Raw genomic sequence first — 13,072 nt, 5'->3', positions numbered from 1 at the left:
GTGGTAACTACACTGTATTGTAACAACATAAATTACTCGAATATTTACTAACCTATTGCAATGCCTGAAATCTCTTTTTACTTGCTTTTGTCCCTGCCAAAAATCTAGTATACCACTTTGTTTCACAATAATACTGTTTTATTGCTTATGAGGAAACGTTTTTAAACGCTCAAATATATTTCCCTTTTAAAAAAATATCTAAAACCATTTATCTTAAATTTCTTAGGGATTCTACTACTCTATATACCTGCATAATTTTGCCTTTCAAAGTGCTATAGTTTCTGCGCTGTAAAAGTAATAATAATATTATTAGGTTAAATCCTTAAAACAGCGTCAGTGCTTACTATTATTCAATATAACGAAATATTTGTCGAAATATGATTTAATTGAACCATTAGAGATATCGGATAAACCTAATTTGTTTTTTAATTGTTTTTGTTTGTATACATAAAATATATTTGACGTAATAAGCAGTGTTTAAGTTCTTGATATAATGAAAGCAAATTTTATAATATAATTTTGCAATGAAAGAAAAAAAAACATTTTGACTTTTTAAAACAAAAACCGCAAAAGTGCTAAAATATTCCGACTTCTGACTTAAAATTAAAAAAATGTCTCTAATTCAGTGATTGTGTTTGATTCATGTGTGTAAGGAAAAAAGATATATACTGATCACTTATTATAAATTATATTATATTTGCAAATATATTGAAATACACGTTTGAGATCTTTTTTTAACGTAAAGTCTGAAATATGCTTTTCTTTCTTAACAAAAAGTCCCTTACTAAACAAAATCTCTTAAATATGGGTCTGTAGGCTTCCAGAATGTATTGAACAGGATAAAAGTAAGTGAAAGAAATAGATATGCTTGAATTTGAAAGGAAATTCCATGGTGATAAACTGTTTTCCGACGAAGAAGAACTATTTTGGAGGAAGAATCGGTCTCAAAAGCTCAAAAAGAGGATGAAATATTTCAAGTATGTAAACGGGTTTTTCAAACACCCTAAAGTGTATCCCAAAATATTTGAGGTGTGGAGAGTTTTAGAAGTCAACGATATATTTTGAAACTTTTGAATTTAAGCACATTGGATATCCGATAAACAAGGTATTTGTTTATTTCTTTCCTTCTATATTTTCAATTCTGTTTAAAATCCTCTTTTTTTTTCCTAAATAATTTCTACCTTGTGAACAGAAAAATAAAATTAAAATTTTATTTTCCCCTAAATTACTTCTGTAATGTTAAAAGTGTGTTAAAATTTTAACGTAACGTGTAAATTCAGTTGAACGAAAGTGAAATTTATTTCATTTGAAAAAATAGGCCTAAAAATGATGAAATGTCATAGAATGAAATGAAACGCAATGCATTGGGCAGAGAAAAGAATTGAAGATAATGGAACAGAAATCAAAAAGAAGGGAAAAAAAAACCGCGTTAGAATGAGTAATAAATAATTGAAACGATTCATGATAAACAATAGAAAGAAGTTTAAATGGAATGAAAAGTAATATGAAATTAAATTGAATGTGCCAAAAATTGAAGTAAAATGGAATATATGAAGAATAAGAATAAAACAGAATATATGAAGAATTGTAAAGAAATGGTATGTATGAAGAATTAAAATCAAATGAAAAAAAATATTCAATAGAATTGAAACAGAAATTGAAAAATATTATCGAATGTAAAACTCAATTAATGAAATGGTGAATCAAATGGAATGGCAAGGGGAATGAAATAGAAGCTGAAATATCACGTAAATGCAAATGGAATAAAAAAAAAATGCAAGGGCACGTAGAAGGAAAAGAACGAAAACAATTGAGTGGAGAATAGAATTTCAAGAAATAAAATTTGAAATGCTATGGAGTGGAGAACGAGATGGAAGAGAATGAAAAATGAAATTAATACAATGGAATGGAGGATAGAAAGGAAAATGAATTGCAGTGAACTGAGAATATACATGAAATTTATACACAAACAAAAAATAGAGTATTATCAAATAAATGTTCACGTTTTGTTTAACCCAACAAAAATATCAATCGAAACTAAAACGATTAAGGTAAGAAAATATTTTAAGAAAAGAGGTTACTTACGGTTGAGGTCCAATGTGACGGAGTAGGAGGTTGGAACGGTGAGGTTGTTGTTCGCTGCCTGGCAAGTAAAAATGGCAGAAAGGTCGGAACGTTTTAAACGGATAAGAATCACGTCATTTCTAACGTATCCTTGCGTGGTGATGTGGTAGGTATCATCAAGCAGAACAGAATCACGCCACCATGTCACTGAAGGTGAGGGTGATCCTAAAAAAATAGATTGAAATTCATAATTGGATATTTTCTTTCGAATAAAACTCTATTTCATACAATGATAGAAATTTTGGAGCGAGTTCAACCACGATATCGTTAAAACTTTATGCAACCTTAACCCCTTCCTTCTCTGATTTCGTGGTGAGGTTTCGCCCTCCATTTCTCGCTTCCTGAAATTTCCGGGCTGGAGTGCTCAGTAGTAATGCGCCAAAAAGATTAAAAACATATATGGCAACGTTACTTTTGAAAAGTAACGAGTAAAAGTACAAGTATTTCTAAAAAAAGTAACGAGTAAAAAGTAAAAAGTTCTTATTTTAAAAAGTAACGAGTAAAAAGTACAAGTAAAAGTACAAGTACTAAACAAAAAAAGTAACGATTTAAAAGTACATTTCTAGGAAATCGAAAATTCAAAGTAACCTAAAATTTTATTGAATAATATTCTTATGTTCTTTAATGTTTTTGCAAAATTGTTGTTATTTATTTAATTATTTTTAATTTTGAAAGTTATGGACATTAATTTATTTTTAAATTCGGAAGAATATTATAATATAATTTTATAATATAATCGTATAATATAATTTTAAAATCAAATATAATTTTAATATCAAACTTTTTATGGATTTGCACGAAAAAGAAATTTTATCTATTGATTTTAATTTTTAGTTTATTATTTTTATTTATTTAAATTACCATTGATTTAAAATTGTTTTACTCTATAGAAACGCGTTTTAAAAGCACAAACATAAACAAAGCAAACACGGGGTTTCAGATAGCTTTGTGATCTTTGAGCTAGTAAAAAATAATTGAATGTGCAGTATAAGTTGAAACAGAAGGTATTTAAACACGAAGTTAGCTGTGAATGCATATATATTGCACATTAATTTTATAAATTAAAAAAACATAAGCATTTTTTTTAAATTTAATTTTTTGTTTTTTTAGAAAGCTTACCGAGTTTTAGAAAAAAGTAACGATTTCATTCGATATTTCCGTTACAAATACTTGTACTTTTTCCCTAAAAAAGTAACGAAAGTACAAGTAAAAGTACTAAATTTAAAAAGTAACGAAGTACAAGTAAAAGTACGTACTTTTTACTTGTACCGGCGGTACAAGTAACGAAAGTAGAAGTACTGCCATGTATGATTAAAACTAATTCATTTCTTTTGTCCAGAAAATGTTTTATTTCTCATTTAACACACCAGATGGCAGCACCAGGATATTTTAAGGTAATTGTAGATAGTTAGTATATTTTAAATTAGATGTCAGACTAATAAAATGCGTGTAATTGGCAAAATAGGTACTTTTATGATAATTTTTTGGAAAATTAACCGATCGTTAAAGGGTTAATGTGACGCTTAGTTGAACCGTACTATCGTTATTCTTAAACTTTATTACACTATAATATATTCAGCTTGAAGAAAAGCATAGTTTAATTTTACCTCTTATTACAATTTGAAGCAAATTTGCAAATTCACGACGAGTGAATGGTTGTATTATTTCAGATGTTCAAATACAAGCAAAACTAAATGAATTTAAAAAGATTAATGCTCTAAATGTAGTAAATTTTATAAACAACTGGTTTAAACTCAGTGTTCGTTAAATGAGTTGTTTACAATTGAATTCTTGCAGTTTAAGTATGTTCTGTAATTCTTTCATAACATTAAAGTTAAAAATTGGTTCACTATGCACCTTTCTGTCCGACTTTTTGTCAATAATTTTCCTTCGTTTTTCCTTATATCTAGTTTAATCTTATTTTTTTTGTTAAGAACTTTCAATAGCAATTTTTTTCTTCTTTTTTTCGCAAAAACTATTTTCTCAAAGTTCTTTTCACACAGAAAAGAATTATCACTTTCTTCTCTAAAGTGCTTCTCTATGGGATTATGCTGCATGGTGATATAAGAATAAATAGAAATATCTTCAATATTATATAATATTATAGGGACTTAAATGATAGGTATTTATTTTCATTTGAAATACTTCTGCTATACATTGGTATGTGCACGAAATAGTTTTTTTTGTTTTATTATAAAATTGAATAAATAAGTAAAAAAAAATTTAGTGTATTTTAAAGTTTATTTCATTTTTTCATAAAAAAAAAGAAGTGGGAAACTAAGTGGAAAATGGTTCTAATTTACATTTTATAAAACTTAGAGAAAAAATTAGCAATGATAGGGAATTTCAGCAGAATACATTTTCTTAATAATAAGCATTTTATTTCATGATTTAGAGGGGAAAAAATAAGTTAATTTCATTTTAACGTGCTTTTCACTCTAAGACTTCGTGCATTTTTAAAATGTCGCATAATATCTTCAACTGAGCTCTTCAATTGATTCTAAAATGCACTGTGTAACTTTGCTTGCTAGAATAATACCCTTACAGTTTGCTTACAATTAAAAATTTTCTGAAATATTGTTAAATTTTGAAACAGACCAAAGTTTTTTGAAGACATTTCATTCTTAATTTAAAGTCAATTCCCACACATTAAAATTTCTTAAGTATTAGGCTTTAATTAAAAAAACATGCATCTCAATCCAAAAGTGTGATTGATTGTCAGTAAAATTTTGAAGCTCTTTCTGAAAATTCTCCTTCAACTCCGTTTCCCCCGGAAATTGAACGGGGATTGATGTTTTTCTACACAAATCTTGCTTAACAGTGAGTTGTCAGATTTCAATAGTATTTCTTCCTTCATTTATAGTATTTTGTCCTATTCTTACAGTATTTTTTACTTTCTTTAGCACTAATTTGTAACCATCAATATGTACATTTTTGTGGCCATTTTTGGCAAGAGTTAAAAAATTTATCTTAAGAGTTGTCATTACTGAACACCCCATGCACCCAGGGAAGAAGTTTCATTATAAACTCTAACTGAGGTCTTATCTATATTGGATATAGAACGAAGATTTGTTAATGATATTTCATTTAAGCGTTAAAAACAATTGCACAAGACTACGGAAAAACTATTCTTAAATGACAAACGCTCAAAGCGACGGAAAGAGCTATAAGCCCAATTTAGGATTTAACATTAAAACAAAGTTATGTGACATAAAACAAAATTATATCTACTAAAACAATACTGTGTAATTTTAGTTTTAAAGCAAACTCTCTGAACATGAACATGAAAACAATATTTACGAATGTTTTATAAAATCTATACTATTTCAGTTTAAAAAATCCAAACATCTGAAGGAGATTTGTCTATTTTTTTCGCTCCATTTATAGTGTATACTTTAGGGTTCTTTCGAAGTTTTTTCATTTTCTGGAAATGGATATATTTTTCTCTCTTGAAAATTGAAAATTCTTCCCATTCTTTCGTATCACTGAATTTTTCGACTGAATATAAAGCTCGTAGCTCAGATTGGAACAAGGTGAAGTTATCTTATGTTTATGCTGGGAAATGTCAATACCAAAAGGTTGTGAGTTGTCACCAGCTCCACCTACAGAGAAACTATAAAACTAAATTATGCAAGCTATTAGCTTAGTTGCTTATGCACTTAAGTCTTTAAAACCGGTATTAGTCTCCACTGAAAGATCCTTTTCAATGAAAATTCTTTTTTGTTTGTCACTTAACTCCCATTTCATAACACTTCAGTCACTTAACCAAAATTTTTAGTAAAAATATTTAATACTACATATAAAGAATTGACTCATTAAATAAAATGTATTGGCAACTGATAATGTATTGACTCAGAAATATTTTGATTCATTCTATGTCATTGTTCTAGGACTCGTGTGGTAAATTGAAAACATTCTGGTATATTCAATCTCGTACTTTTACCACTATTAGGATTTTCATTCAACAATTATGGTAAAATAACAGACAGCAGTCTGTCCATCCAATAAACCGTAAAGTTTACTGTAAAGAACTTCTTTTATCTTTACGATTCTGAAACCGTTTACATTTATTATGGTTAAAAGACCATACATGCGAAATTGTACGTTTTTTTAACCATTTACAGCTAACATGGTTTCAAAACCATAAAAAATAATTTTAACGGGACATTGAAGATAGTTTAGCAGCTTTATGGTGCTGCCATCTATGCGTGAATGAGAGTATCGTATTCTAATAGTCCAGGCTCACAAACTAGAGAGTGCAGGGCACAGGCAAGTCTTCATATGTTGATGAGAATGGAGGAAATATTGTGGTGTCAACATTGGGACTCAAAACCCCGTTCTGTCTCCGTCGGTCATGAGATTGACAGAATAGCCCACTCGGCTACAATATGTGTCCAGCTGTAAGGAGCTAAGTTTCCTCATTCGGTTGGCCTCGTTGGTGTGATAAATTTCTGGTTGTTTAACCGTATTAGGTTAAAGCAGTTAATAAATGGTTGTTCACATGGTTAGCCTTTTGAGTACCATCCTATTACGGTTATTTGACAGTTCTGTTTGAATATGATAAAATAACAAATAACAATCAATTGTCATTTAATTATTTTTTCCAAGAAATTTCTAACAGTGCATTATTATTCCATTGATTAAGTTTATTTTTAAGTGATTATAAAGTTTTAAATATAACCTATCAAAAAATATAAAAAGAAGAAAAAATACGATGCTGGAATTCGTAATTTGTTTTAAATAATCTATTAGATTCTAAAAGAAATAATAACTTTTTATATTATGATCAGTTTTATAATGCAAAATTAAATAAAGAATAATTGAGTATAATATTGAATTTCATTACGAAATAAGGAATAATTAAATGTCCTGTTATATTTTTTAACATTTTATAATGTATTTACATGCTCTTTTTTTCGCAAAAGTTTGATTTTGCAAAATAATTACTATTATTTAATACTCATTCATATTTAATAAACTCCGCAAAAAAACTAAGATAATAGATTTTTCATTATTTTGTAAGAACCGTGATTAAAATTGAAATATAGAAAACAGGAATTTTGGCTTTTAAATTTACTTTATTTAATAAAATATTAATAACTATAATACAAAACTATTGTTAATACAGTTTTATGTCCATAAATTTTGTTAATTAGCAAGTTACAGATGTAAAGTAGAAATTTGAATAAAAAATAAGTATACGTTCTTATAGATGCAACGTAACGAATTTATCTTAAAAACTAAATGTTTCATGTTAATTAAGTTCAAAGAATTAAACCGAACTACCTTTAATTAAAATAAATTCGAAATGAAATAAATTTACGATTTTACAATCTTCCTTTTAAGATTAGTTCCGCTTCTTTAATTAAGAAATTACTGTTTTTAATTTCTTTTAAATGTCATTTTCAGGATAAAAAACGACTTTTAATTTCGTTTAATTTCATTTTGCCCTGTTGATTAATCATAAATGCATTTATGGTTTTTTTCTTACGCGTATAGCTTCGTATCATTTGCAGTCAGGATTTTTGAAAAAAAGGAACTACTTTCGAAATGAAAATGTTCTATTTGCAAAAGAGATAAAAACTTGATACTTTAAGCTGGGTAAGTGCTTATTATGTTTGATTTAGTTTAATTTCGAAAAGAAGTTTACGATGTATTTCTGAAAATAAACAATAATTTAAATTTTAGCACTAAAACATTTTTCTAAATTATGAAATATTTCACCGTTACTTTTTATTTTGGAATTATAGGTAAATAAATTTATTATTATGGCGCTTTAGATATTCAGATCACATATAACCTTTAAATGTAATTTTTCTGTAAATTCAATTTAAATAATGTATAATTCATTTATTTATATATCCTTTATTTATTTTTTAAAACTTGTTTTATATTTGACCAAACATGTTATAGCACCTACTATTTTTCTATGCAAGCGTTTGATTTTAACAAAATTTATAATAAATAGCCTTAACATATTGAAGAAATGACCAGAATTCTGGAATTACAAGTGTCTAATTTTACGCAATTATGCATGCACAAAATATTATGTATACTGATTTTTTTAAAAGGGTATAAATACATTTAAAAAAAACTTTAAAACTTTTTTTTGAATTTTATTGACTAATTTTTGATTTATGGCATTGTTATTTGTAATTTTATCTATTAGGTTACTATTGCAGCGTGTGCTGTAAAAATTGCTTCAAATAGGCAAGATAAACCCTGGAGCTGAACAAAATCACAATAAATTACAATATCGAATATATGAATAATTTATCAACTACTTTAGGTAAATTTTAAAAAAATTAAAAATCAAGAATTTAAACAGTTTAGTTAGATAACTTATAGCAATATAAAGAATTTAAACAGATTAGTTATAAACCATATACAAAATAAAAATACATTGAACAAATTTAAAAAGTGATCCTAATGAAAAAAGTATGATAATTTATTTAGTTTATATGTTTAGTTATATTTCAGAGAATGTGAAGGTAAGTTAATTTATTTTTAAAAGTTTATGTGTTTCAAAAAATGTATGAATTTTTGAAAATTCCGTTCTTGTATTTTTTTTCAAAACAAAAGTCATTCATTCAATTTCAAATTTTCATAATTCAGTTCGAAAATAATTAGTAAGTAATATAATTTTGATTTGAGAGAATAGCTTACTTTACTGGAAGTGTTAGGTTTAAAAACCAGCATATTGCACAGATAGCAGAAGTTTTTTTTCATTTAATTTTTTAATAACAGCTCCTTCTCTTTAAATTATCTTCTAATGGTAATTAAGCATAAAGTGGAAATTTATCCCATTTCATTTTCAAAATTGAATTTGGGATACAAATTTTTCAACTTTATAAACAAAGCTAAAAATGTTTTTAAAAAGCAGCCGACATTTTTACGTTACAAGCATTAATTATGTGCCACTTTTACATCTCTCTTGTTTTATTTCGATTATATGAATTTTAAGTATCGCAAAAAGCAAATTAAAGTTATGAAAATGATATAATTCATACTGTTATTGGAATTTCTTGCACAAGCAGTAATCTTAAAACTATTCAAAAACTACTTTTGCAAGACAATTTATGATGAATTATGAATAATAATTATGAATGAATTAAAATTTCTAAAAATTATTTGGATTGTTTTGCAAGCAATATTGAGTTAAATTCTATTGTTTATTACAAAATACTCATCCAAAAATTGGGAATCTAACATAATGGTCTTTCCTTATGAAATGAATGTTCAGTATCTCCGAGACAATTACTAAGAAAAAGGTAAATACATTTGTAATAGAATTACTGACCACAGAAGAAAATTATTCCTTATTAATGAATGATAATGAATAATTTTCTTAAAAAGTTAGCATTAGCAAATCGCAAAGTGTTTTATTCCTTGCATTGTTTTGAAAAAATCTAAATCTACATTTGAAATACTAATCAAGGTGAAATTAAAGGTTTTACCCATTTTACCTGAAGCATATTTCTGGACAGGAATCTTATCAATTTCTAAAATATTTCAAACTTTTTTACTCACTGTTTTTTTAAAGAATAAATCCTCTGTTAATCAGACGGAACTCAATCAAATAACAACTCGAAAAGCTATAATCATCAAAGTTAGAATATATTCTATTACATATTCATTTAAAATTATACTTAAAAAATGTCAGAATTTTTTTTAAAAAAACAATATACATAAAAAAGTTTATTTTACATGACTAGGATCATGAAAAAGATATTTGGCATAGTTTTCATACTTTTATTTTAACGTGGTTTAAAATTTTGGTAATTCTCATTTCCAATTTCTCGTTACATTTTTCTCCATGCATCAAAAGCATTTCCTATGCTAATGGAGAGGCAAACTTTTAAAGGAAAAAAGATGTCTCATAAATTTAACCATTTGCGTGTCCAGAAAAAAGGTTAAATACCTATTTTACAGTTACACGAGAAACTCAAAGTTATAAATTTTAATGCAAAAAATAAAAGTAAGAAATAAAATTTGAAATTTTCATGCAAAATAAACAACTCCACCGGCAATAAAAAATCCAATGAATGACCGAAAAACATGTCTCATAAAAAATCAATTCGCACATATAGAACGTGAAATATAGGAACAGATACAAAAATTATTCTTAAAATGGCTTTGGAGGTGAAAGTTTCTTACATTTACCACCAGAGGGTTAAATAGATAATTTTACACCTACCGTAAAAAGCATTGATGTAAGTTATAAAATTTAATGAACTCTCTGTCTGCAAGAAATATTTTGAAAAATTCTGGTTCATAAACTATTCTGAACAATCTTATTTAACTGAAAATATTTTAAATAAAAAGAAATCAATTCTCACATATAAAGCTGTAACTATGCGAACGGATACAAAAATTATCGACATAATGTTTCAAAAAGTTTGAATTTATGTTACCTCCTTCTGCTTCGCAAATGAGAGTCACGTTGGAACCTTCATCGACTGGTCCGATAGTTTCTTCAATCCTCTGCCCTCGATCATCCATTATATTGACCTCCCGCGGGGGAACTGCAAAAAAAAAAAAGAAAACGAATAAAGTTCTTGTACATGTACCATGCATTGACGATGCTAACTTTGAAAGTATTTCGAACAAAAAAATACTTGAATAATTTTTCGACATACATTTCAGATAAAATTACAACAATTCAGTTTCATATACATTCGAAATCATTCCTCGTTTGAGTCACAATGCAGAGGAGCTTTTAAATCTATCGAAGTTTTTGGAATTCGTCTCGAACAATTTGCGAATGGAAATGGGTTTTATAGAAGAACCTACTGTTATTTTTTGTTAAACTTTTTTTTAGTATTTCTAAGCATGTTTTATTATTTCTCCTTCCTTAGGAAATTGCTTATTTTTTATTTATTTATTTATTTTTTTTATCTAAGAAAGGATTTTAGATGCTATTCATGATTCTGCAGAAAGTACATTCAGGACTTTTTTTGTATTCATTCATGCAGATAATTTGAATAGACTATCAATAAGAGTTGCGAAACTCAAACAATGTACTTAAAGATTGGGGGAAGTATTGTACTAAATTTAGAATGTATAAAGAATTTGATAGTTCTTTTACCGAAAACCTGTTAAGTCACGTGACTTAAAAATATCAATTTTGGCTGAATTTATTATCTCTATTTCAGGCAAATAATTCACAATTTAAACATCATGCAAGTTTGTTTGAAGGAAACTAGAGACAGAATTCTTAAGAAAGGGTGAACGTTTTTCGCAATAAACCCGGAAGCATTTTTTGTACTATTTCCGTAAAAAAATTATCTTAACCACCAGGAAAAATTTATATAATTTCGATATCAGTTAAAAACAAAGAAAAATGTATGGTAACTATGTAAAGTACTACCAGAGTAAGATAAAATTTACTTAGTTCCTGGCAATTTCTTACCGAAATGCTTTGGTTCTGACTTTCTTTATAAAAAAAAATTAACAGGTACTTTATTTACGTTGCACTACAGCTGCACAATGGGCTATTGGCGACGGACTGGGAAACATTTCTGAGGATGATCTGAAAACAAACCATCGCAATTTTGATCTTCTGCAAAGAGGATTTCCTTTGCGTGAAGTCACTTCCCTAGTTTAGATATTAATCTGAAGGGGAAGGAAATTTTCACCAGATCCTTTAGCGTACCCATATTAATTTTTCTAACCAGAATTACAATACCTAGCTTAGCGACCGACCACAGGACTTTCAAATTCCGCAAATTTAGAAGCACTTATATCGTATATTCTCTGAGGATCTTAGCTGTGTCGAGGATCGAACCCCTGCCCCTCCGGACCAGAATCAAATTCTCTAACCAATTGGCTATCACGGTGAGGTAAAATTATTAATACAATATGGTTTTTATCACTATGCTGTTTGGTATTCACTGTGGTAAAATTTCGTAATTTTAACAATACGTCAATAGTTTTAACAGTACTACTGTAGTGTAAGATGTTAAAAAAGTTCAGTTTGCTAACTATGAAAATATGTTAACTTTGTTTCGTGTCGGAAAATAGTTTTGTACCTATTTGAGCTATAAGTTAAACTACATCCATAAAATATGGCTAAAACCGTAACTTAGATTGATATATCTGAGTTTAGTATCGCTAAAACACTTTATTTAAATATCTGATGCCATAATTTATTTCCCTTTCACCCTTGGTCCCGCAGTGGACTGATCGTAAGGACACGGTTCCCAGTTAAACACCGAAGTCAAGCAGCATTGGTTGCTGTCAGTATACTGGTGGGTGACCACTTTGATCAGCCTGTCCTCGTTAAAGTGTTCTACCATAGAGATCCCGACATCGGGTGCAGGTCATTTTGGATTATTTTGTACTATTTTGGATCATTCTGGATTATTTTGGATTGAATAATTTTGGATAATTTTATAGCGATACCTTTAAGCCTGGTACGAAAATCATTTATTCGGTTAAAATAAATTGTTTTTAATTGTATGGTAATAAGAACTGTAAATTTTAAAACCAGAATTTCCGCTAAACCGTTACCATAGCAAACGTTGAAATTACAAAACTAATGGTTTAACACTAAAACGACCGACATTTTCACCTACTCAGAAAAACAATCACGGTCATTATGACCACAATAAGAAAATAAGCTCAAATATTTGATTTTTGGTTCAAATGTTCTTAATTAGGTCAGAAAAGAATAATTTTCAATGATATTAAAATTTATTTTCAGGAAAAATAGTAACAACATCATGAAGCAGTTAAATATCAATCTAGATATTAGCAATAAATTTGAAAAAAAAAAGTTTATGTCGAAAATATCTTAGTATTTTCAACAAATAGATTTTACAAATAGGCAAGACGGACATTTTTGTTTTGTGTCGGCAGAAAAAACATTGACGGCGTTTATTCTTTGAAGTTTTAGGAAAACCGGGGGAAAAGAACAAGCAAATAATTCTCTCCCCCCCCCCCCATT

General features: G+C 27.9%; 1 protein-coding gene across 7 annotated transcripts in view; it reads right to left on the bottom strand.

The window, feature by feature from the left end:
• Positions 1 to 13,072, bottom strand: part of LOC107446399 (cell surface glycoprotein MUC18) — a 328,310-nt gene that overhangs the window by 136,444 nt on the left and 178,794 nt on the right. For all 7 annotated transcript variants that reach the window (XM_043041643.2, XM_043041640.2, XM_071184932.1 and 4 more), the window contains exons 3-4: positions 10,539 to 10,649; positions 2,086 to 2,289 (exon numbers count right to left, since the gene is read on the bottom strand). In XM_043041643.2, the coding sequence (XP_042897577.1) occupies positions 2,086 to 2,289; positions 10,539 to 10,649 (315 nt within the window). The remainder of the gene's footprint in view (positions 1 to 2,085; positions 2,290 to 10,538; positions 10,650 to 13,072) is intronic.

The sequence above is a fragment of the Parasteatoda tepidariorum genome, chromosome 9 (assembly GCF_043381705.1).
Source record: "Parasteatoda tepidariorum isolate YZ-2023 chromosome 9, CAS_Ptep_4.0, whole genome shotgun sequence".
NCBI classification, from domain to species: Eukaryota; Metazoa; Arthropoda; class Arachnida; order Araneae; family Theridiidae; genus Parasteatoda; species Parasteatoda tepidariorum.
Note: the sequence above shows the minus strand (reverse complement) of the source record. Positions and strands in the feature narration are given on the sequence as shown.